A 24,102-nucleotide genomic window follows, 5' to 3' on the forward strand; every position below is an offset into this window, starting at 1 on the left:
CCCTCGCCTTCCTCCCTCGATCCTCACCTACCTCCCCCTCCACTTCTTCCTCCCTCCTCTCCCTCAGCTCTCACCTTCCTCCCTCAGCCCTCACCTTCCCTCACCTTCCTTGCACTCGAGGGCCACTCTGCTCTCCAGGTTATCCATCTGAAGCTGGAGCCGGCGCAGGGTGCGGTCTGCATCGCGACTCTTGCGTTTGTACGCGACCAGCACGGAGACGATGGCGGTAAGGAGCAGCCCTCCCCCCACCGCCATCCCCACCGTCGCCCCTGGACTCAGCCCTCGCTCCGAGGAGATGTGCAGGGTGCCCGGCGAGAACTCCAGTGCCCCCACCCTCACCTGCCGAGAGACGACGGAGGGGGTCAGTGAGAGACACAAACCTCCCCTCCCCGTTACACCCGACCCCCCCCCCACCAGAGACGGTGCAGGAAAGCTCCCACTCCTGTGGAATGTCACTGAGGAATCTCAGCCTCCCCACCCCTGGGGCCAGAGATACCGACTGTCCCCCTCCCGCCCCCCTCTCCACCACTCCCCAGAGATCTATACAAACAAGCAGCCTCCCCTACCCTAGGGGAAACAGACCCGGCCTCTCCCTTGTAACCAAACGCTCTATCCCAGACAACCTCCTCTGCCCCTCGCCTGTGGATTCACCTCCTTCCCTCTGACGCGGGTTTAATGAAACCATTTTGAAAACTGCTGCTCTTGCCGATGGGTTCCTTCTGAGGAAAGAGGGCATCACGTATGCTCACACCTTCAGAAATTCTTGGACATGTATATCGAGGTCCCTCGACACCCCCCATCGTTCACAATGTGTCCTACCCTCATACAGCGAGATCCCTCAGTCCCTCGACACTCCCCACTGTTCACAATGTGTCCTACCCTCATACAGCAAGATCCCTCTGTCCCTTGACACCCCCCACCGTTCACAATGTGTCCTACCCTCGTACAGCGAGATCCCTCTGTCCCTCGACACTCCCCACCGTTCACAATGTGTCCTACCCTCGTACAGCGAGATCCCTCAGTCCCTCGACACTCCCCACCGTTCACAATGTGTCCTACCCTCGTACAGCGAGATCCCTCAGTCCCTCGACACTCCCCACCGTTCACAATGTGTCCTACCCTCGTACACCGAGATCCCTCAGTCCCTCGACACTCCCCACCGTTCACAATGTGTCCTACCCACGTACACCGAGATCCCTCAGTCCCTCGACACTCCCCACCGTTCACAATGTGTCCTACCCTCGTACACCGAGATCCCTCAGTCCCTCGACACTCCCCACCGTTCACAGGGTGTGTCCTACCCTCGTACACCGAGATCCCTCAGTCCCTCGACACTCCCCACCGTTCACAGGGTGTGTCCTACCCTCGTACACCGAGGTCCCTCAGTCCCTCGACACTCCCCACCGTTCACAGGGTGTGTCCTACCCTCGTACACCGAGGTCTCTCTGTCCCTCAACACTCCCCACCGTTCACAGGGTGTGTCCTACCCTCATACACCGAGGTCCCTCAGTCCCTCGACACCCCCCACCGTTCACAGGGTGTGTCCTACCCTCGTACACTGAGGTCTCTCTGTCCTACAACATCCTCCACCGGCCAAGATTACCTCTGCCACTCACTGGGCCTCCCAAATCACCTCACCTCACCTCACAGTCCTCACGACTGGTCTCTGACCTTTGGCCGAACCAGCCCCGTTACACTTGTGTGACCAACAAACCTAGTGACCCGTGCGCCTTTGGCCTGTGGGAGGAAACCCATGTGGTCACGGGTCAAACGTACAAACTCCTGACAGACAGCGACGGGAATTGAATCCGAGTCGCCGGGTTTCCCTCACCGATACATCACCTGCGTCCCCCCGCTCCCCCCGTCCATCAGTCACAAGCATCCTGTGGTCCGGGACACACTCCCCACCATTAACACCACACACCTGGCGGCTTCCTGTGGCCCTCACGGTCGCGTCCAGATCAAATGTCTCTGACCACGGCCTCAACACCGGCCATGCAACACTGACCACGGACAGGTCACCCACCCCCGTACGCTGACCTGACTCACCCCCGCACGCCGACCCACCCCTGTACGCTGACCCACCCCCGTGCAACACTGACCACAGACAGGTCACCCACCCCCGTACGCTGCCCTGACCCACCCCCGTACAACACTGACCACAGACGGGTCACAAAGCCCCCCCCGTACGCTGACCTGACCCCTGTACGCTGACCCACCCCTGTATGCTGCTCTGACCTGCCCCCGTACGCTGACCCACCCCCCGTACGCTGACCCACTCCCATACGCTGACCCACTCCCGTACGTTGACCCACCCTCCCGTACGCTGACCCACTCCCATACGCTGACCCACCCTCCCGTACGCTGACCCACTCCCGTACGCTGACCCACCCCTGTATGCTGCTCTGACCTGCCCCGGTACGCTGACCCCCCCGTACGCTGACCCACCCTTGTACGCTGACCCACCCTCCCGTACGCTGACCCACTCCCGTACGCTGACCCACCCCTGTACGCTGACCCACCCTCCCGTATGCTGACCCACTCCCGTACGCTGACCCACCCCCGTACGCTGACCCACCCTCCCGTATGCTGACCCACTCCCGTACGCTGCTCTGACCTGCCCAGCCTGGGATTGCATCATCTGAGACCATCTCCGACACAAGCCCTTCCTCTTGGCCAGGCCCCCGCCATGGCCTCACCCCACCCTGCTGAGCAGCCAGTCTGGGAGTAGACCCTGTCGGTCAGCCCCGCCACTCACCGTCACCCGGTGCTGCCCCGTTAGTTCGGGCGCGTTACACACGAGCTGGAACGGGGAGATGGTGGGCTCGCACAGAGACTCTCCGATCAGCACGGTGTAGTTCAGTCGGTCACCGGCAGGCACGTCCGGCAACAGGTTCCGGCCCTGAGAGAGAAACAGAGACACACACAGCCCTCAGTCCGACAACCCACAGTGTTCAGAGACAGGGGAGAGAGACACAGGGGTGGGGAGACTGACTCCACCCTCCCTCCACACTGTCCCATCACACACTCCCGGGGTCAGACACAGAGTGAAGCTCCCTCCACACCGTCCCATCACACACTCCCGGGGTCAGACACAGAGTGAAGCTCCCTCCACACCGTCCCATCACACACTCCCGGGGTCAGACACAGAGTGAAGCTCCTCCACACCGTCCCATCACACACTCCCGGGGTCAGACACAGAGCGAAGCTCCCTCCACACCGTCCCATCACACACTCCCGGGGTCAGACACAGAGTGAAGCTCCCTCCACACCGTCCCATCACACACTCCCGGGGTCAGACACAGAGTGAAACTCCCTCCACACCGTCCCATCACACACTCCCAGGGTCAGACACAGAGTGAAACTCCCTCCACACCGTCCCATCACACACTCCTGGGGTCAGACACAGAGTGAAGCTCCCTCCACACTGTTCCTTCCCAACACCCAGCTGCCCAATGACGCTGGCATTACCTTGAGGATAACGGGAGTACCAGGCTTGACGTCCAGGGTTCCAGCAGGGGCGAAGTTCTCGAAGGAGGGGTCAGGAAAGTAGGTGAAGGCGGATCCGTTGAGGACGAGGAGAGAGCTCACGTTGTCGAGGATAAAGCCGAACTCCTCGGGCCTGGCCCCACCCTCAGGCAGACGCCTGCGACCCGTTCCCAGCCCCAACCCTGGGGCCTGGCACACCATCACTGTGTCGTTGTGGGCCTGGCAGTCCTGAGGGGAGAAGATGGCAGCCGTCACCCCTTGAGCGACCGGGAGAGGGGGAGTGTCGGTGACGGATCGGGAGTGGGTGTGGGGGGTGTCGGTGACGGATCGGGAGTGGGTGTGGGGAGTGTCTGTGATGGATCGGGAGTGGGTATGGGGGGTGTCTGTGACGGATCGGGAGTGGGTGTGGGGGTTGTCGGTAACGGATCGGGAGTGGATGTGTGGAGTGTCAGTGACGGATCGGCAGTGGGTGTCGGGGGTGTCGGTGACGGATCGGTCGGGAGTGGATGTGGGGACTGTCGATGACAGATCGGTCGGGAGTGGGTGTGGGGAGTGTCGGTGACGGATCGGGAGTGGGTGTGGATCGGCAGTGGATGTGGGAGTGTCGGTGACGGATCGGGAGTGGGTGTGTGGGGTGTCGGTGACGGATCGGGAGTGGGCGTGGGGAGTGTCGGTGACGGATCGGGAGTGGGCGTGGGGAGTGTCGGTGACGGATCGGGAGTGGGTGTGGATCGGGAGAGGGTATGGGGGGTGTCGGTGACGGATCGGGAGTGGGTGTGGGAGTGTCGATGACGGGTTGGGAGTGGGTGTGGGAGTGTCAGTGACGGATCGGGAGTGGGTGTGGGGAGTGTCGGTGACAGATCGGGAGTTGGTGTGGGGGGTGTCGGTGATGGATCGGGAGTGGGTGTGGGGAGTGTCAGTGACGGGTCGGGAGTGGGTGTGGGAGTGTCGGTGACGGATCGGGAGTGGGTGTGAGGAGTGTCGGTGACGGTTCGGGAGTGGGTGTGCGGGGTGTCGGTGACGGGTCGGGAGTGGGTGTGGATCGGCAGTGGATGTGGGAGTGTCGGTGACGGATCGGGAGTGGGTGTGTGGGGTGTCGGTGACGGATCGGGAGTGGGCGTGGGGAGTGTCGGTGACGGGTCGGGAGTGGGTGTGGATCGGCAGTGGATGTGGGAGTGTCGGTGACGGATCGGGAGTGGGTGCGTGGGTTGTCGGTGACGGATCGGGAGTGGGCGTGGGGAGTGTCGGTGACGGATCGGGAGTGGGTGTGGATCGGGAGAGGGTATGGGGGGTGTCGGTGACGGATCGGGAGTGGGTGTGGGAGTGTCGATGACGGGTTGGGAGTGGGTGTGGGAGTGTCAGTGACGGATCGGGAGTGGGTGTGGGAGTGTCGGTGACGGATCGGGAATGGGTGTGAGGAGTGTCGGTGACGGTTCGGGAGTGGGTGTGCGGGGTGTCGGTGACGGGTCGGGAGTGGGTGTGGATCGGCAGTGGATGTGGGAGTGTCGGTGACGGATCGGGAGTGGGTGTGGGGAGTGTCAGTGACGGGTCGGGAGTGGGTGTGGGAGTGTCGGTGACGGATCGGGAGTGGGTGTGAGGAGTGTCGGTGACGGTTCGGGAGTGGGTGTGCGGGGTGTCGGTGACGGGTCGGGAGTGGGTGTGGATCGGCAGTGGATGTGGGAGTGTCGGTGACGGATCGGGAGTGGGTGTGGGAGTGTCGGTGACGGATCGGGAGTGGGTGTGGGGAGTGTCGGTGACGGATCGGGAGTGGGTGTGGGGAGTGTCGGTGACGGGTCGGGAGTGGGTGTGGATCGGGAGTGGGTGTGGGAGTGTTGGTGACGGATCGGGAGTGGGTGTGTGGGGTGTCGGTGACGGGGCACGAGTGGGTGTGGATCGGGAGTGGGTGTGGGGAGTGTCGGTGACGGATCGGGAGTGGGTGTGGGGAGTGTCGGTGACGGATCGGGAGTGGGTGTGGGGAGTGTCGGTGACGGGTCGGGAGTGGGTGTGGATCGGGAGTGGGTGTGGGAGTGTTGGTGACGGATCGGGAGTGGGTGTGGGAGTGTCGGTGACGGATCGGGAGTGGGTGTGGGGAGTGTCGGTGACGGATCGGGAGTGGGTGTGGGGAGTGTCGGTGACGGGTCGGGAGTGGGTGTGGATCGGCAGTGGATGTGGGAGTGTCGGTGACGGATCGGGAGTGGGTGTGGGAGTGTTGGTGACGGATCGGGAGTGGGTGTGCGGGGTGTCGGTGACGGGTCGGGAGTGGGTGTGGGAGTGTCGGTGACGGATCGGGAGTGGGTGTGAGGAGTGTCGGTGACGGTTCGGGAGTGGGTGTGCGGGGTGTCGGTGACGGGTCGGGAGTGGGTGTGGATCGGCAGTGGATGTGGGAGTGTCGGTGACGGATCGGGAGTGGGTGTGGGAGTGTCAGTGACGGATCGGGAGTGGGTGTGGGGAGTGTCGGTGACAGATCGGGAGTTGGTGTGGGGGGTGTCGGTGATGGATCGGGAGTGGGTGTGGGGAGTGTCAGTGACGGGTCGGGAGTGGGTGTGGGAGTGTCGGTGACGGATCGGGAGTGGGTGTGAGGAGTGTCGGTGACGGTTCGGGAGTGGGTGTGCGGGGTGTCGGTGACGGGTCGGGAGTGGGTGTGGATCGGCAGTGGATGTGGGAGTGTCGGTGACGGATCGGGAGTGGGTGTGTGGGGTGTCGGTGACGGATCGGGAGTGGGCGTGGGGAGTGTCGGTGACGGGTCGGGAGTGGGTGTGGATCGGCAGTGGATGTGGGAGTGTCGGTGACGGATCGGGAGTGGGTGCGTGGGTTGTCGGTGACGGATCGGGAGTGGGCGTGGGGAGTGTCGGTGACGGATCGGGAGTGGGTGTGGATCGGGAGAGGGTATGGGGGGTGTCGGTGACGGATCGAGAGTGGGTGTGGGAGTGTCGATGACGGGTTGGGAGTGGGTGTGGGAGTGTCAGTGACGGATCGGGAGTGGGTGTGGGAGTGTCGGTGACGGATCGGGAGTGGGTGTGAGGAGTGTCGGTGACGGTTCGGGAGTGGGTGTGCGGGGTGTCGGTGACGGGTCGGGAGTGGGTGTGGATCGGCAGTCGATGTGGGAGTGTCGGTGACAGATCGGGAGTGGGTGTGGGGAGTGTCAGTGACGGGTCGGGAGTGGGTGTGGGAGTGTCGGTGACGGATCGGGAGTGGGTGTGAGGAGTGTCGGTGACGGTTCGGGAGTGGGTGTGCGGGGTGTCGGTGACGGGTCGGGAGTGGGTGTGGATCGGCAGTGGATGTGGGAGTGTCGGTGACGGATCGGGAGTGGGTGTGGGAGTGTCGGTGACGGATCGGGAGTGGGTGTGGGGAGTGTCGGTGACGGATCGGGAGTGGGTGTGGGGAGTGTCGGTGACGGGTCGGGAGTGGGTGTGGATCGGGAGTGGGTGTGGGAGTGTTGGTGACGGATCGGGAGTGGGTGTGTGGGGTGTCGGTGACGGGGCACGAGTGGGTGTGGATCGGGAGTGGGTGTGGGGAGTGTCGGTGACGGATCGGGAGTGGGTGTGGGGAGTGTCGGTGACGGATCGGGAGTGGGTGTGGGGAGTGTCGGTGACGGGTCGGGAGTGGGTGTGGATCGGGAGTGGGTGTGGGAGTGTTGGTGACGGATCGGGAGTGGGTGTGGGAGTGTCGGTGACGGATCGGGAGTGGGTGTGGGGAGTGTCGGTGACGGATCGGGAGTGGGTGTGGGGAGTGTCGGTGACGGGTCGGGAGTGGGTGTGGATCGGCAGTGGATGTGGGAGTGTCGGTGACGGATCGGGAGTGGGTGTGGGAGTGTTGGTGACGGATCGGGAGTGGGTGTGGGGGGTGTCGGTGACGGGTCGGGAGTGGGTGTGGGAGTGTCGGTGACGGATCGGGAGTGGGTGTGAGGAGTGTCGGTGACGGTTCGGGAGTGGGTGTGCGGGGTGTCGGTGACGGGTCGGGAGTGGGTGTGGATCGGCAGTGGATGTGGGAGTGTCGGTGACGGATCGGGAGTGGGTGTGGGAGTGTCGGTGACGGATCGGGAGTGGGTGTGGGGAGTGTCGGTGACGGATCGGGAGTGGGTGTGGGGAGTGTCGGTGACGGGTCGGGAGTGGGTGTGGATCGGGAGTGGGTGTGGGAGTGTTGGTGACGGATCGGGAGTGGGTGTGCGGGGTGTCGGTGACGGGTCACGAGTGGGTGTGGATCGGCAGTGGATGTGGGAGTGTCGGTGACGGATCGGGAGTGGGTGTGGGAGTGTCGGTGACGGATCGGGAGTGGGTGTGGGGAGTGTCGGTGACGGGTCGGGAGTGGGTGTGGATCGGGAGTGGGTGTGGGAGTGTCGGTGACGGATCGGGAGTGGGTGTGGGGAGTGTCGGTGACGGATCGGGAGTGGGTGTGGGGAGTGTCGGTGACGGGTCGGGAGTGGGTGTGGATCGGGAGTGGGTGTGGGAGTGTCGGTGACGGATCGGGAGTGGGTGTGGGGAGTGTCGGTGACGGGTCGGGAGTGGGTGTGGATCGGGAGTGGGTGTGGGAGTGTCGGTGACGGATCGGGAGTGGGTGTGAGGAGTGTCGGTGACGGATCGGGAGTGGGTGTGGATCGGGAGTGGATGTGGGAGTGTCGGTGACGGATCGGGAGTGGGTGTGGATCGGGAGTGGGTGTGGGAGTGTCGGTGACGGATCGGGAGTGGGTGTGTGGGGTGTCGGTGACGGATCGGGAGTGGGTGTGGGAGTGTTGGTGACGGATCGGGAGTGGGTGTGCGGGGTGTCGGTGACGGGTCAGGAGTGGGTGTGGGAGTGTCGGTGACGGATCGGGAGTGGATGTGGGAGTGTCGGTGACGGATCGGGAGTGGGTGTGTGGGGTGTCGGTGACGGATCGGGAGTGGGTGTGGGAGTGTCGGTGACGGATCGGGAGTGGGTGTGGGGAGTGTCGGTGACGGATCGGGAGTGGGTGTGGGAGTGTCGGTGACGGATCGGGAGTGGGTGTGCGGGGTGTCGGTGACGGGTCAGGAGTGGGTGTGGATCGGGAGTGGATGTGGGAGTGTCGGTGACGGATCGGGAGTGGGTGTGGGAGTGTCGGTGACGGATCGGGAGTGGGTGTGCGGGGTGTCGGTGACGGGTCAGGAGTGGGTGTGGATCGGGAGTGGGTGTGGGAGTGTCGGTGACGGATCGGGAGTGGGTGTGGGGAGTGTCGGTGACGGGTCGGGAGTGGGTGTGGATCGGGAGTGGGTGTGGGAGTGTTGGTGACGGATCGGGAGTGGGTGTGCGGGGTGTCGGTGACGGGTCACGAGTGGGTGTGGATCGGGAGTGGGTGTGGGAGTGTCGGTGACGGATCGGGAGTGGGTGTGCGGGGTGTCGGTGACGGGTCACGAGTGGGTGTGGATCGGGAGTGGGTGTGGGAGTGTCGGTGACGGATTGGGAGTGGTGTGGGAGTGTCGGTGACGGATCGGGAGTGGGTGTGGATCGGGAGTGGGTGTGGATCGGGAGTGGGTGTGGGAGTGTCGGTGACGGATCGGGAGTGGGTGTGGGAGTGTCGGTGATGGATCGGGAGTGGGTGTGGGGAGTGTTGGTGACGGGTCGGGAGTGGGTGTGGGAGTGTCGGTGACGGATCGGGAGTGGGTGTGGGAGTGTCGGTGACGGATCGGGAGTGGGTGTGCGGGGTGTCGGTGACGGGTCGGGAGTGGGTGTGGGAGTGTCGGTGACGGATCGGGAGTGGGTGTGAGGAGTGTCGGTGACGGTTCGGGAGTGGGTGTGCGGGGTGTCGGTGACGGGTCGGGAGTGGGTGTGGATCGGCAGTGGATGTGGGAGTGTCGGTGACGGATCGGGAGTGGGTGTGGGGAGTGTCGGTGACGGATCGGGAGTGGGTGTGGGGAGTGTCGGTGACGGGTCGGGAGTGGGTGTGGATCGGGAGTGGGTGTGGATCGGGAGTGGGTGTGGGAGTGTTGGTGACGGATCGGGAGTGGGTGTGCGGGGTGTCGGTGACGGGTCACGAGTGGGTGTGGATCGGCAGTGGATGTGGGAGTGTCGGTGACGGATCGGGAGTGGGTGTGGGAGTGTCGGTGACGGATCGGGAGTGGGTGTGGGGAGTGTCGGTGACGGGTCGGGAGTGGGTGTGGATCGGGAGTGGGTGTGGGAGTGTCGGTGACGGATCGGGAGTGGGTGTGGGGAGTGTCGGTGACGGATCGGGAGTGGGTGTGGGGAGTGTTGGTGACGGGTCGGGAGTGGGTGTGGATCGGGAGTGGGTGTGGGAGTGTCGGTGACGGATCGGGAGTGGGTGTGAGGAGTGTCGGTGACGGATCGGGAGTGGGTGTGGATCGGGAGTGGATGTGGGAGTGTCGGTGACGGATCGGGAGTGGGTGTGGATCGGGAGTGGGTGTGGGAGTGTCGGTGACGGATCGGGAGTGGGTGTGTGGGGTGTCGGTGACGGATCGGGAGTGGGTGTGGGAGTGTTGGTGACGGATCGGGAGTGGGTGTGCGGGGTGTCGGTGACGGGTCAGGAGTGGGTGTGGGAGTGTCGGTGACGGATCGGGAGTGGATGTGGGAGTGTCGGTGACGGATCGGGAGTGGGTGTGTGGGGTGTCGGTGACGGATCGGGAGTGGGTGTCGGAGTGTCGGTGACGGATCGGGAGTGGGTGTGGGGAGTGTCGGTGACGGATCGGGAGTGGGTGTGGGAGTGTCGGTGACGGATCGGGAGTGGGTGTGCGGGGTGTCGGTGACGGGTCAGGAGTGGGTGTGGATCGGGAGTGGATGTGGGAGTGTCGGTGACGGATCGGGAGTGGGTGTGGGAGTGTCGGTGACGGATCGGGAGTGGGTGTGCGGGGTGTCGGTGATGGGTCAGGAGTGGGTGTGGATCGGGAGTGGGTGTGGGAGTGTCGGTGACGGATCGGGAGTGGGTGTGGGGAGTGTCGGTGACGGGTCGGGAGTGGGTGTGGATCGGGAGTGGGTGTGGGAGTGTTGGTGACGGATCGGGAGTGGGTGTGCGGGGTGTCGGTGACGGGTCACGAGTGGGTGTGGATCGGGAGTGGGTGTGGGAGTGTCGGTGACGGATCGGGAGTGGGTGTGCGGGGTGTCGGTGACGGGTCACGAGTGGGTGTGGATCGGGAGTGGGTGTGGGAGTGTCGGTGACGGATTGGGAGTGGGTGTGGGAGTGTCGGTGACGGATCGGGAGTGGGTGTGGATCGGGAGTGGGTGTGGATCGGGAGTGGGTGTGGGAGTGTCGGTGACGGATCGGGAGTGGGTGTGGGGAGTGTCGGTGACGGATCGGGAGTGGGTGTGGGAGTGTCGGTGACGGATCGGGAGTGGGTGTGGGAGTGTCGGTGACGGATCGGGAGTGGGTGTGGGGAGTGTCGGTGACGGATCGGGAGTGGGTGTGGGAGTGTCGGTGACGGATCGGGAGTGGGTGTGGGGAGTGTCGGTGACGGGTCGGGAGTGGGTGTGGGGAGTGTCGGTGACGGATCGGGAGTGGGTGTGGATCGGGAGTGGATGTGGGAGTGTCGGTGACGGATTGGGAGTGGGTGTGGGAGTGTCGGTGACGGATCGGGAGTGGGTGTGAGGAGTGTCGGTGATGGATAGGGCACGGGGGTGCTGGTGTAGCAAAGAGTGCAGGTGAGCGAGGGGTGTGATGGTGCTTTTGGAGTGGAGGGTGTGTGTGCATCTTGTTGGGAAGGTGATATAGAGACTTGTGGTGACTGTGAGTGGGTGGGGGTGATATTGGGGTGGAAACACACACAAAATGCTGGAGGAACTCAGCAGGCCAGGCAACATGTATGGAAATGAGGAAACAGTTGACATCCCGGCCGGAAATATTGACTGTTGACTCGTTTGCACAGATGCTGCCTGGCCTGCTGAGTTCCTCCAGCATTTTGTGTGTGTCGCTTTGATTTCCAGCATCTGCAGATTTTTTTATGTATAGGGTAGGGAGGCTGTGGGTGGGGGTGGGGGTGATATCAGCACGGGTGTGTGGGGAGGGTGTGGATGTGTGGGGGGGTGATGGGTGGGGACCGTGTGGGTGTGTGCGGGGTGATGGGTGGTGTGGGTGTGTGGGGGGTGATGGGTGGGGTGTGGGGGGTGATGGGTGGTGTGGGTGTGTGGGGGGTGATGGGTGGGGAGGGTGTGGGGGGTGATGGGTGGTGTGGGTGTGTGGGGGGTGATGGGTGGGGAGGGTGTGGGGGGTGATGGGTGGGGAGGGTGTGTGGGGGGTGATGGGTGGTGTGGGTGTGTGGGGGGTGATGGGTGGGGAGGGTGTGGGTGTGTGGGGGGTGATGGGTGGGGAGGGTGTGGGTGTGTGGGGGGTGATGGGTGGTGTGGGTGTGTGGAGGGTGATGGGTGGGGAGGGTGTGGGTGTGTGGGGGGTGATGGGTGGGGAGGGTGTGTGGGGGGTGATGGGTGGTGTGGGTGTGTGGGGGGTGATGGGTGGGGAGGGTGTGGGTGTGTGGAGGGTGATGGGTGGGGAGGGTGTGGGTGTGTGGGGGGTGATGGGTGGGGACCGTGTGGGTGTGTGGGGGGTGATGGGTGGTGTGGGTGTGTGGGGGGTGATGGGTGGGGTGTGGGGGGTGATGGGTGGTGTGGGTGTGTGGGGGGTGATGGGTGGGGAAGGTGTGGGGGGTGATGGGTGGTGTGGGTGTGTGGGGGGTGATGGGTGGGGAGGGTGTGGGGGGTGATGGGTGGGGAGGGTGTGTGGGGGGTGATGGGTGGTGTGGGTGTGTGGGGGGTGATGGGTGGGGAGGGTGTGGGTGTGTGGGGGGTGATGGGTGGGGAGGGTGTGGGTGTGTGGGGGGTGATGGGTGGTGTGGGTGTGTGGGGGGTGATGGGTGGGGAGGGTGTGGGTGTGTGGGGGGTGATGGGTGGGGAGGGTGTGGGTGTGTGGGGGGTGATGGGTGGTGTGGGTGTGTGGGGGGTGATGGGTGGGGAGGGTGTGGGTGTGTGGGGGGTGATGGGTGGGGAGGGTGTGGGTGTGTGGGGGGTGATGGGTGGTGTGGGTGTGTGGAGGGTGATGGGTGGGGAGGGTGTGGGTGTGTGGGGGGTGATGGGTGGGGAGGGGTGTGGGGGGTGATGGGTGGGGAGGGTGTGGGTGTGTGGGGGGTGATGGGTGGTGTGGGTGTGTGGGGGGTGATGGGTGGGGAGGGTGTGGGTGTGTGGGGGGTGATGGGTGGTGTGGGTGTGTGGGGGGTGATGGGTGGGGAGGGTGTGGGTGTGTGGGGGGTGATGGGTGGTGTGGGTGTGTGGAGGGTGATGGGTGGGGAGGGTGTGGGTGTGTGGGGGGTGATGGGTGGGGAGGGTGTGGGTGTGTGGGGGGTGATGGGTGGTGTGGGTGTGTGGAGGGTGATGGGTGGGGAGGGTGTGGGTGTGTGGGGGGTGATGGGTGGGGAGGGTGTGGGTGTGTGGGGGGTGATGGGTGGTGTGGGTGTGTGGAGGGTGATGGGTGGGGAGGGTGTGGGTGTGTGGGGGGTGATGGGTGGGGAGGGTGTGGGTGTGTGGGGGGTGATGGGTGGTGTGGGTGTGTGGAGGGTGATGGGTGGGGAGGGTGTGGGTGTGTGGGGGGTGATGGGTGGGGAGGGTGTGGGTGTGTGGGGGGTGATGGGTGGTGTGGGTGTGTGGGGGGTGATGGGTGGTGTGGGTGTGTGGGGGGTGATGGGTGTGATGGATGTGAGTGGGAGGTGATGTGTGGGGTGGGTGTGGGGGGTGGGGTGGGTGTGAGTGGGAGGTGATGTGTGGGGTGGGTGTGGGGGGTGGGGTGGGTGTGAGTGGGAGGTGATGTGTGGGGTGGGTGTGGGGGGTGGGGTGGGTGTGAGTGGGAGGTGATGTGTGGGGTGGGTGTGGGGGGTGGGGTGGGTGTGAGTGGGGGGTGATGTGTGGGATGGGTGTGGGGGGTGATGGGTGGGGAGGGTGTGGGGGGTGATGGGTGGGGAGGGTGTGTGGGGTGTGGGTGGGAGGGTGTGAGTGTGTGGGGGTGATGGGTGGGGAGGATGTGAGTGTGTCGGGGTGATGGGTGGAGAGGGTGTGGGGTGATGGGTGGAGAGGGTGTGGGTGTGTGGGGGTGATGGGTGGAGAGGGTGTGGGGGTGATGGGTGGAGAGGGTGTGGGGGTGATGGGTGGGGAGGGTGTGGGTGTGTGGCGGTGATGGGTGGGGAGGCTGTGAGTGTGTCGGGGTGATGGGCGGAGAGGGTGTGGGTGATGGGTGGGGAGGGTGGGGGGTGATGGGTGGGGAGGGTGTGGGTGTGTGGGGGGTGATGGGCAGGGAGGGTGTGGCAGGTGATGGGTGGGGAGGCTGTGAGTGTGTGGGTGTGGGGGGTGATGGGTGGGGAGGGTGCGAGTGTGTGGGGGTGATGGGTGGAGAGGGTGTGGGGTGATGGGTGGGGAGGGTGTGTGGGTGATGGGTGGGTAGGGTGTGGGTCTGTGGGGGGTGATGGGTGGGGAGGGTGTGGGTGTGGGGGGTGATGGGTGGGGAGGGTGTGGGTGTGGGGGTTGATGGGTGGGGAGGGTGTGAGTTTGGGGGGCTGATGGGTGGGGAGGGTGAGAGTGTGGGGTCGATGGGTGGGGAAGGTGTGGGTGTGGGGGGGTGATGGGTGAGGTGGGTGTGGGTGTGGGGGGTGATGGGCAGGGAGTGTGTGAGTGTGGGGGGTGATGGGTGGGGAGGGTGTGGGTGTGTGGGGTAATGGGTGGGGAGGGTGTGAGTGAGTGGGGGGTGATTGTGTGGGGTTTATGGATGGGGAGGGTGTGGGTGTGGGGGGGGTGATGGGTGGGGAGGGTGTGGGTGTGTGGGGTAATGGGTGGGGAGGGTGTGAGTGAGTGGGGGGTGATGGGTGGGGAGGGTGTGGGGGGTGATGGGTGTGAGTGTGGGGGGTGATGGGTGTGGGTGTGGGGGGTGATGGGTGGGGAGGGTGTGAGTGTGGGGGTTGATGGGTGGGGAGGGTGTGGGTGTGGGGGGTGATGGGTGGGGAGGGTGTGGGTGTGGGAGGTGTGGGGGGTGATGGGGAGGGTGTGAGTGAGTGGGGGTGATGGGTGTGGGTGTGTGGGGGGTGATGGGTGGGTAGGGTGTGAGTGAGTGGGGGGTGATGGGTGGGGAGGGTGTGGGTGTGGGGGGTGATGGGTGTGTTTGTGGGTGTGGAGGGGGTGATAGGCGGGGAGGGTGTGAGTGTGGGGGGGTGATGGGTGGGGAGGGTGTGAGTGAGTGGGGTGTGATGGGTGTGGGTGTGGGAGGGGCTGATGGGTGGTGAGGGTGTGGGTGTGGGGGGGTGATGGGTGGGGGTGTGGGTGTGGGTGTGGGGGTGTGATGGGTGGGGAGGGTGGGGAGGGTGCGGTGTGGGTGTGTGGGGGGTGATGGGGAGGGAGGGTGTGGGTGTGGGGGGTGATGGGTGGGGAGGGTGTGGAGGGTGTGGGTGTGGGGGGTGATGGGTGGGGAGGGTGGGGAGGGTGTGGGGGGTGATGGGTGGGGAGGGTGGGGAGGGTGTGGGGGATGATGGGTGGGGAGGGTGTGGGTGTGTGGGGGGTGATGGGGAGGGAGGGTGTGGGTGTGGGGGTTGATGGGTGGGGAGGGTGTGGAGGGTGTGGGTGTGGGGGTTGATGGGTGGGGAGGGTGTGGAGGGTGTGGGTGTGGGGGTGATGAGTGGGGAGGGTGGGGAGGGTGTGGGTGTGGGGGGTGATGGGTGGGGAGGGTGGGGAGGGTGTGGGGGGTGATGGGTGGGGAGGGTGGGGAGGGTGTGGGGGATGATGGGTGGGGAGGGTGTGGGTGTGTGGGGGGTGATGGGGAGGGAGGGTGTGGGTGTGGGGGTTGATGGGTGGGGAGGGTGTGGAGGGTGTGGGTGTGGGGGTTGATGGGTGGGGAGGGTGTGGAGGGTGTGGGTGTGGGGGTGATGAGTGGGGAGGGTGGGGAGGGTGGGTGTTGGGGGTGATGGGTGGGGAGGGTGTGGGTGTAGGGGATGATGGGTGGGGAGGGTCGGGAGGGTGTGAGTGTGTGGGGCGTGATGGGTGGGGAGGGTGTGGGGGGTGATGGGTGGGGAGGGTGGGGAGGGTGTGGGTGTGTGGGGGGTGATGGGGAGGGAGGGTGTGGAGGGTGTGGGTGTGGGGGGGTGATGGATGGGGAGGGTGGGGAGGGTGTGGGTGTGGGGGTGATGGGTGGGGAGGGTGGCGAGGGTGTGGGTGTGGGGGGGTGATGGGTGGGGAGGGTGTGGAGGGTGTGGGTGTGTGGGGGGTGATGGGTGTGGGGGGGTGTTGGGTGGGGAGGGTGGATGTGGGGGGTGATGGGTGGGGAGGGTGAGTGCTGGGGGTGATGGCTGGGGAGGGTGTGGGTCTGGCAGGTGAGTGAGTGCGTGGGGAGGGTGTGGGTGTGGGGGAGGTGTTGGGTGGGGAGGGTGATGGGGGTGGGGGGGTGATGGGTGGGGAGCGTGTGGAGGGTGTGTGTGTGTGGGGGGTGATGGGTAGGGAGGGTGGGTGCTGGGGGTGATGGCTGGGGAGGGTGTGGGTCTGGCGGGTGAGTGAGTGGGTGGGGAGGGTGTGGGTGTGGGGGGTGATGGGTGGGGAGGGTGTGGAGGGTGTGGGGGGTGATGGGTAGGGAGGGTGTGATTGAGTGGGTGGGGAGGGTGTGGGTGTGGGGGGGGTGATGGGTGGGGAGGGTGTGAGTGAGTGGGTGGGGAGGGTGTGGGTGTGGGGGGGTGTTGGGTGGGGAGGGTGGATGTGGGGGGTGATGGGTGGGGAAGGTGTGGAGGGTGTGGGTGATGGGGTGATGGCTGGGGAGGGTGTGGGTCTGGCAGGTGAGTGAGTGGGTGGGGAAGGTGTGGGTGTGGGGGGGGTGTTGGGTGTGGAGGGTGTGGGTGTGGGGGGTGATGGGTGGGGAGCGTGTGGAAGGTGTGTGTGTGGGGGTGATGGCTGGGGAGGGTGTGGGTCTGGCGGGTGAGTGAGTGGGTGGGGAGGGTGTGGGTGTGGGGGGGTGTTGGGTGGGAAGGGTGTGGGTGTGGGGGGTGATGGGTGGGGTGCGTGTGGGTGGGGAGAAGGTGGGTTTCAGGGCTCACTCACGTTACTGCTCTCGGCTCCCTGGAAGCGGGCGCGGACGCGGGGCTGCAGGATGCTGAGGAATCCGGTGCCTCTGACGGTCAACGTGGTGTTGCCGCTGTTGGGGAAGGGGGAGAGGGTCAGTCCGAGAGCAGAACACAGTGCGATGCTGGCTGGGTGGGACTGCCCCACCACCAACTCCAGCCCCTCCCTGGGGAGATAAAGCCTTCCACCCACCGCTCTCCAGCTCCCGCCACCTCAGTGCATAGCTGACTGCATCACTCTCTCCCCCCTGTCCCCCCACTCACTTGGCAATGGTCCACTCGGGCTGGACGGCGGACACGGTGGGGTCCTCGACGTAGGCAAAGGTCTGGGCCACGTTGGACACCTCCGCACGGTCGATGGCGACGGTGATGACAGCCGATCCGGGGCCCGTGGGCGAGGCGGAGGTCAGGCAGGTGATCTGCCCCGCATTCCTCCTGCCGGGGTGGGAGACACGCATCAGGATCACTGCCCATGGCCCCCTCCCTGACGCCAGAACGGCCCACCCTCACGGACAGGCGCATGGTAACACACCGGTTATGTAACGTTTCAACACGCCAGCGATCGACAATCAGCATTCGATTCCCACCGTTATCCGTAAAGAGTCTGTACGTTCTCCCGTGATAGAATGGGTTTCCCTGGGGTGCTCTGATTTTTCCCCACAGTCCAGAGATGTCAGGGTCAGGGTTCGTGAGCTGTGGGCGCACTGTGCCAGTGAGCTGTGGGCGCACTGTGCCAGTGAGCTGTGGGTGCACTGTGCCAGTGAGCTGTGGGCGCTCTGTGTTAGCACTGGGAACGTGGTGACACTTGTGGGCCACCCCCCTGCACATCCTCGGACTGTGTCGACAGTTGACACAAACGATGTTTGCCCCTGTCTGTTTCGATGTACATGTGACAAATGTCATCTCTACAATCTTGGGCATTTTTGTCGTCGTTAAAACACACGGATTTTCTCAACTTTAAAATCTTTATCTTGTATCAGATTCCAGAGCACCAGGGGCTGAGGTTGACAGCAGGGGTAAAGGCATGGCACACGTTCCGGGACGGGGAGAAGGTGAGGAAAGGCACAGTGAGCGTCTGGCAGCAGGTTCACAGGCACGTGGCAAACACATCTCACCGAGTACACGTTGCACAGGAGGGAGAGAGGGAGAGAGAGAATGAGACGGAGAGAGAGAGAAGGACAGAGGAAGGGAAGGTATGGGGAGAGGCAGAGGGAGTGATTCACAGGCACGTGGCAAACACATCTCACTGAGTACACGTTCTACAGGAGGGAGGGAGGGAGGGAGAGAGAGAATGAGACGGAGAGAGAGAGAAGGACAGAGGGAGGGAGGGAGGGAGGGTATGGGGAGAGGCAGAGGGAGTGATTCACAGGCACGTGGGTAAACACATCTCACCGAGTACACGTTCGACAGGAGGGAGAGAGGGAGAGAGAGAATGAGACGGAGGGAGGGAGGGAGGGTATGGGGAGAGGGAGTGATTCACAGGCATGTGGGTAAACACATCTCACCGAGTACACGTTCCACAGGAGGGAGAGAGGGAGAGAGAGAATGAGACGGAGGGAGGGAGGGAGGGTATGGGGAGAGGGAGTGATTCACAGGCACGTGGGTAAACACATCTCACTGAGTACACGTTCTACAGGAGGGGGAGGGAGGGAGGGAGATACTCACAGGTACGTGGGAACACACAACACACCGAGTATCTATCCTGGAGCGAGGGGTATCAGTTGTCCCGCTGAATTACTGGGTCACTGAGAGTAACACCCCGGGGAGACAGGCCAGTCGGCCCAAACTCTCGATGCAACCGGCCAGTCCCACCTGCCCCAGTCCCTGTGAACCCGTCCCGTCCGTGAACCTGTGGACATTGGGCCAGGTTCTGTGTGATCCAGGCCTGTATCTCTCGTGTCTCCAGGGGAACCAACAGCCCAAATATTCCCGTATTCCCCGCCCCACCCTCTTACTCACCTACCACACCCCCTCCCCCTCTCAGTGCCAGGAGTTCGCACCAGGACTGGAGAGACCGAGGGAGCTCTTAAACAATGAGGGGGCACGGCTCCCGGGGAGAAAGGAGCTCTCCCATTGACGAGGGGCACCTCCCAGTGGTAAGGAAGCTGTCTCAGCCACGAAGGACCCTCCCAGAGACAAGGAAGTCCTCTCAGCGACAGGGGTGCACAGTTCCCCAGGGAGGAGAGAGCTCTCCTATCAACGAGGAGCAACCCCAGTGAACGAGGAGCCCTCCCGGTTCGAGGGAGCTCGGTTTCCCAGGGGAGAAAGACCCCTAGCCCAGCGATGAGGGACCCGTCTCAATTCAAGGCAGTATGGTTTCCCACCGGGCAAGGTGGGGCCCCTCGCAGTGAGGAGGGCGAGGGAGAGCGAGTCGAGACCTTCAGGGGTTTACACTGCCAGGACTGGTGGATCCCTCGGGGGCTGCTGGGTGAGTTGTCCTCGTGGGGACTCAACGCCCCTCTCTGTAACTGAACCTTGGATGTCTCGGCGGAACAACCCCAGTCTGTCTGAGTTGCCAGCAACACCTGAGGCTCCATCATGCCCAGTACTGGCGACCCCCGGAGCTGTGTGTTCCTCCGTCTGCTGTTCACACTGCTGACTCACGACCCCACTGTCACATCCAGCTCAAACCGCATCATCGTTCGCCGATGACGCTGCGGCGACTGGCCTCGTCGGCCACAATGAGGAGTCAGCAGACAGAGGAGAGGCAGACGGTGTGAGATCGACAGCCCCAGTCTCAACATGGACACGACAGAAGAGGTGACTGTGGACTTCAGGAAGGCACAGGTTGGCCACTCTCCACTGGACGTCAATGGCTCTGCCGTGGAGAGAGTGAACAGCACGAAGCTCCTTGCTGTGCACAGAACGGACGATCGAACCTGGGCCCACGACACCTCCTCACCGGTCACCGCAGCGTCTACTCCCTCTGAGGCCTGCTAGGCTCCCGGCGCCCGTTCTAACAGCTTTCCCCAGCAGCACTGTCCGGGGTGTCCTGTCTGGCTGCATCACTGAGCGGTTTGGAAGCTGCAAGACATCAGACCACCAGACCCTACAGAGGACAGCAAAGACCACCGAGAGGCTCACTGGGGGTCTCCCTCCCCACGACCTGTGACACTTACCGGGACCGTTGCAGACCAGGGACCAGAAACACTCTTGAGGATCCCTACCACAATCTCTCTGACCCACTCCCGTCTGGGAGGAGGTACAGGAGCATCAGGACTAGGACTGTCAGACTGGGTAACAGCTTCTTCCCTCGGGCTGTGAGACTAATGAATACCCGGCCACCACCGAGGTCTCGTCCCTGGGACAGCCAGCTGTTTACTGTTCACCTGCACTGTGCACCTCACATGCATTTCCAATTGTACTTTATCTCATTTGTGGTAATATTTTGTGTATGTCAGATATGTACCGTGGTCCAGAGGAACATTGTTTTGTTTGGTTGTATACATGTACAGTCAGATGACAATAAAGTTCAGCTTAAACCCATGTAAAATGCAGAAAGAACTCAGCAGGCCAGGCAGCATCCATGGACAGCTGACATTTCGGGCTGAGATCCCTCATGAGGATGGAGAAGATTGGGCAGAAGGGAAGGAGGACAGCAAGGAGATGATGGATGAAGCCAGGAAGGGCTGGAGAGGAATGAATCTGATAGGAGAGGAGAGTGGTCCACAGGGGAAGGAGGAGGGGCACCAGGGGGAAGTGACGGACAGGTGAGAAGAGGTAAAATTCCAGAGTGGGGGTTAGAAGAGGAGGGAAGGGGGAAAGAAAAGTTTATACTGAAAGGAGAAATTGATATTCATGCTATCAGGTTGGAGGCAACCCAGACAGAATACAAGGTGTGGCTCCTCCACCCTGAGGGTGACCCCATCGTGGCACAAGAGGAGGCCATGGACCATCATGTTGGAATGGGAATGGGAATGTTGGGCCACCGGGAAGTTGAGCTTGAACTTGCTCTTGAGTAGGGATGGAGATTCTGGGATTTGGGGAATGTTCCCTGGGAGGGCAGTGGGGATCGAATAAATAGGGATGAGTTAGGGGGAGAAGGATGAGGGAGACACTGGGAAGGGGAGAGGCGGGAGATGTGGATGGGCATGTGGTGGAGAGTGGGAGGGGAGGGAAATTGGAATGGCGGAAGGGAAGGAGACACGGGAGGGTGGGCAGGAAAGGATAGAAACAGAGGGGAGAGGGAGGGAGTGGATAGTTACAGAGAGGGAGAGAGAGGAAGGGAGGGGATAGATATAGAGGGAGAGAAGGAGGGATAGATAAAGAGGGGGAGGAGGGAGGGAGGGGATAGATACAGAGGGGAGAGGGAGGGGATGGATACAGAGCAGAGAGGGAGAGGATGGATACAGAGGGGGACAGGGAGGGGATGGGTATACTGAGAGGGAGAGGGAGGGGATAGATACAGAGGGGAGAGGGAGGGGATGGATACAGAGGGGAGAGGGAGGGAGGGGATGGATACAGAGAGGGAGGGGGATCCATCCCCTCCCTCCCTCTCCCCCTCCGTATCCATCCCCTCCCTCTCCCCCTCTGTATCCATCCCCTCCCTCCCTCTCCCCTCTGTATCTATCCCCTCCCCCTCTGTATCCATCCCCTCCGTCCCTCTCCCCTCTGTATCTATCTCCTCCCCCTCTGTATCCATCCCCTCCCTCCCTCTCCCCTCTGTATCTATCCCCTCCCCCTCTGTATCCATCCCCTCCCTCCCTCTACAGAGGGGAGAGGGAGGGAGGGGATGGATACAGAGGGGGAGAGGGAGGGGATGGATACAGAGGGGAGAGGGAGGGAGGGGATGGATACAGAGGGGAGAGGGAGCGGATGGATACAGAGGGGGAGAGGGAGGGGATGGATACAGAGGGGAGAGGGAGGGAGGGGATGGATACAGAGGGGAGAGGGAGGGGATAGATACAGAGGGGGAGAGGGAGGGGATGGATACAGAGGGGGAGAGGGAGGGGATGGATACAGAGGGGAGAGGGAGGGAGGGGATGGATACAGAGGGGAGAGGGAGGGGATGGATACAGAGGGGGAGAGGGAGGGGATGGATACAGAGGGGAGAGGGAGGGAGGGGATGGATACAGAGGGGAGAGGGAGGGGATGGATACAGAGGGGGAGAGGGAGGGGATGGATACAGAGGGGGAGAGGGAGGGAGGGGATGGATACAGAGGGGAGAGGGAGGGAGGGGATAGATACAGAGGGGGAGAGGGACTGGCATTGCCAACAAACTGGGAGGGGGGAACAGAGTGGGGGGGGATACAGAGGCGGATTGGTCGGAGAGATGGGACAGGGGAGAGTTGGGAGGATCACACATGCGTGGACTGTCAGGACAGCAGACGGGGTGTGAACAACTGAAACTCACCACTGAAAGAGACACTCAGCACCACCCACCAACACTTTCACTGAGCTCCCAGCGTCCAGGAACTCTCCGAATATGGTCAGATGCGTGCCGCCTGAAGATGGACCCTTCTCTGGGTGAATTTTACTGAAAGTGGGGGCCTGTAGGAGGGGACAAAATTAGGGAACATCAGGACCACATCTGTCACTGTATAACACCGGGGTACGGTACCGGTGGGGATGGGTCTGTCACTATGTAACACCGGGGTACGGTACCGGTGGGGACGGGTCTGTCACTATGTAACACCGGGGTACGGTACCGGTGGGGACGGGTCTGTCACTGTATAACACCGGGGTACGGTACCGGTGGGGATGGGTCTGTCACTATGTAACACCGGGGTACGGTACCGGTGGGGACGGGTCTGTCACTGTGTAACACCCGGGTACGGTACCGGTGGGGACGGGTCTGTCACTGTGTAACACCGGGGTGCGGTACCGGTGGGGACAGGTCTGTTACTGTGTAACACCGGGGTACGGTACCGGTGGGGACGGGTCTGTCACTGTATAACACCGGGGTACGGTACCGGTGGGGACAGGTCTGTCACTATGTAACACCGGGGTACGGTACCGGTGGGGACGGGTCTGTCACTGTATAACACCGGGGTACGGTACCGGTGGGGACGGGTCTGTCACTGTATAACACCAGGGTACGGTACCGGTGGGGAGGGGTCTGTCACTGTGTAACACCGGGGTACGGTACCGGTGGGGACGGGTCTGTCACTGTATAACACCGGGGTACAGTACCGGTGGGGACGGGTCTGTCACTGTATAACACCGGGGTACGGTACCGGTGGGGACGGGTCTGTCACTGTGTAACACCAGGGTACGGTACCGGTGGGGACGGGTCTGTCGCTGTGTAACACCGGGGTACGGTACCCCGTGTTCTGGCTCCCCACTGCACTCACCACGAACGTGTACAGCTCCTGTGATCGGGTCCGGTAGTTGGGACTACAGTCGCCCACGCACAGTTCCACAGGCCCAGCTCCAGGCTGCACAGAGAAGGCATCCTCCATCTCACAGACGATGCTGAGGGAGAGAGACACTGTGACCACGTCACCCCAGGTATTACCCCAAACATGCGATCACCTTTTTTTCCCCAAGATGGCATTGAGCTCCAGCATTCACTGAGCTCAGGGGTGGATTTAGAAATATTTATTTATTTTATCTACTTAGAGATACCATGCAGAACAAGCTCTCCCACCCAACAGGCTGCCATGCTCTGCAACTCGCCGAATTAACCTTCGGCCAAACACAGGACAATTTACAGTGACCAATTAACCTACGAAACAGTTCGTCTTGCCCGTTGCAGAAACCAGAGTGCCCAGGGAGGACCCTCACACTCCGGGAAGGAATGGACAAAGGATGCAGGCCTGAACTCTCACTCTGACGCTCCAAGCTCTCTGCTACACTAGCGTGGCACCCATCGCAATGTAACGCCATTACGGTACGTGATGGTTTGTTTTAAATCTGTAGGATAGTTTTGGGGACAGAGAAGGGTGTTAGAGGTTAGTGTTTAGAGACAAGAACGTGGGGGAGTTACAGGTCAGATTAGGGTTTAGGACAGGGACATGAGGAGTTAGAGTTCAGATTAGGGTTTAGGGACAGGGACAAGGGGAGTTAGAGTTCAGATTAGGGTTTAGGGACAGGGATGTGGGGAGTTACAGGTCAGATTAGGGTTTAGGGACAGGGATGTGGGGAGTTACAGGTCAGATTAGGGTTTAGGGACAGGGATGTGGGGAGTTACAGGTCAGATTAGGGTTTAGGGACAGGGACAAGGGGAGTTAGGGGTCAGATTAGGGTCTAGGGACAGGGATGTGGGCGAGTTAGAAGTTGTATTAGGGTTCGGGACAGGGATGTGAGGAGTTAGTGGTTAAGCCTCTGTTCCGAGTTTGCGTGCCAGCATTGTGGACAGGCGGCAAAGGATATTCATGGATATCAGGCTGCTCCCAGTCAGTGGGTCGGGATCAGATGACAGGGGCTGGTGAGTTTGTGCGTCCGGAGTCTGAACCTGGAGTTCAGGGTCCAGTCATCGGCTAGTCCAGTGGTCAATACAGATGCTCAGAGCCCAAAAACAGTTGCAAATTCAGGCACTGAAGCCCAATGCCTGGAGGCTGCAGCCCATCCTGAGTGTTGTTGGAGGTCTGTCTGTGTGTGTGGGTGGGTGGGAGGGTGGAATGGTGGGGGGGGTCACCTCTCAAGC

At 62.8% G+C, this 24,102-nt stretch overlaps 1 protein-coding gene across 1 annotated transcript in view; it reads right to left on the reverse strand.

Annotated features, from left to right (window-relative positions):
* The window catches only part of plxna3 (plexin A3), a 196,060-nt gene that overhangs the window by 15,195 nt on the left and 156,763 nt on the right, over positions 1-24,102 (reverse strand). The window contains exons 14-20 of the mRNA XM_063035027.1: positions 22,808-22,928; positions 21,868-22,004; positions 16,779-16,949; positions 16,495-16,588; positions 3,472-3,717; positions 2,759-2,902; positions 105-339 (exon numbers count right to left, since the gene is read on the reverse strand). Of these exons, the coding sequence (XP_062891097.1) occupies positions 105-339; positions 2,759-2,902; positions 3,472-3,717; positions 16,495-16,588; positions 16,779-16,949; positions 21,868-22,004; positions 22,808-22,928 (1,148 nt within the window). The remainder of the gene's footprint in view (positions 1-104; positions 340-2,758; positions 2,903-3,471; positions 3,718-16,494; positions 16,589-16,778; positions 16,950-21,867; positions 22,005-22,807; positions 22,929-24,102) is intronic.

The sequence above is a fragment of the Mobula hypostoma genome, chromosome 28 (assembly GCF_963921235.1).
Source record: "Mobula hypostoma chromosome 28, sMobHyp1.1, whole genome shotgun sequence".
Taxonomy (NCBI): Eukaryota; Metazoa; Chordata; class Chondrichthyes; order Myliobatiformes; family Myliobatidae; genus Mobula; species Mobula hypostoma.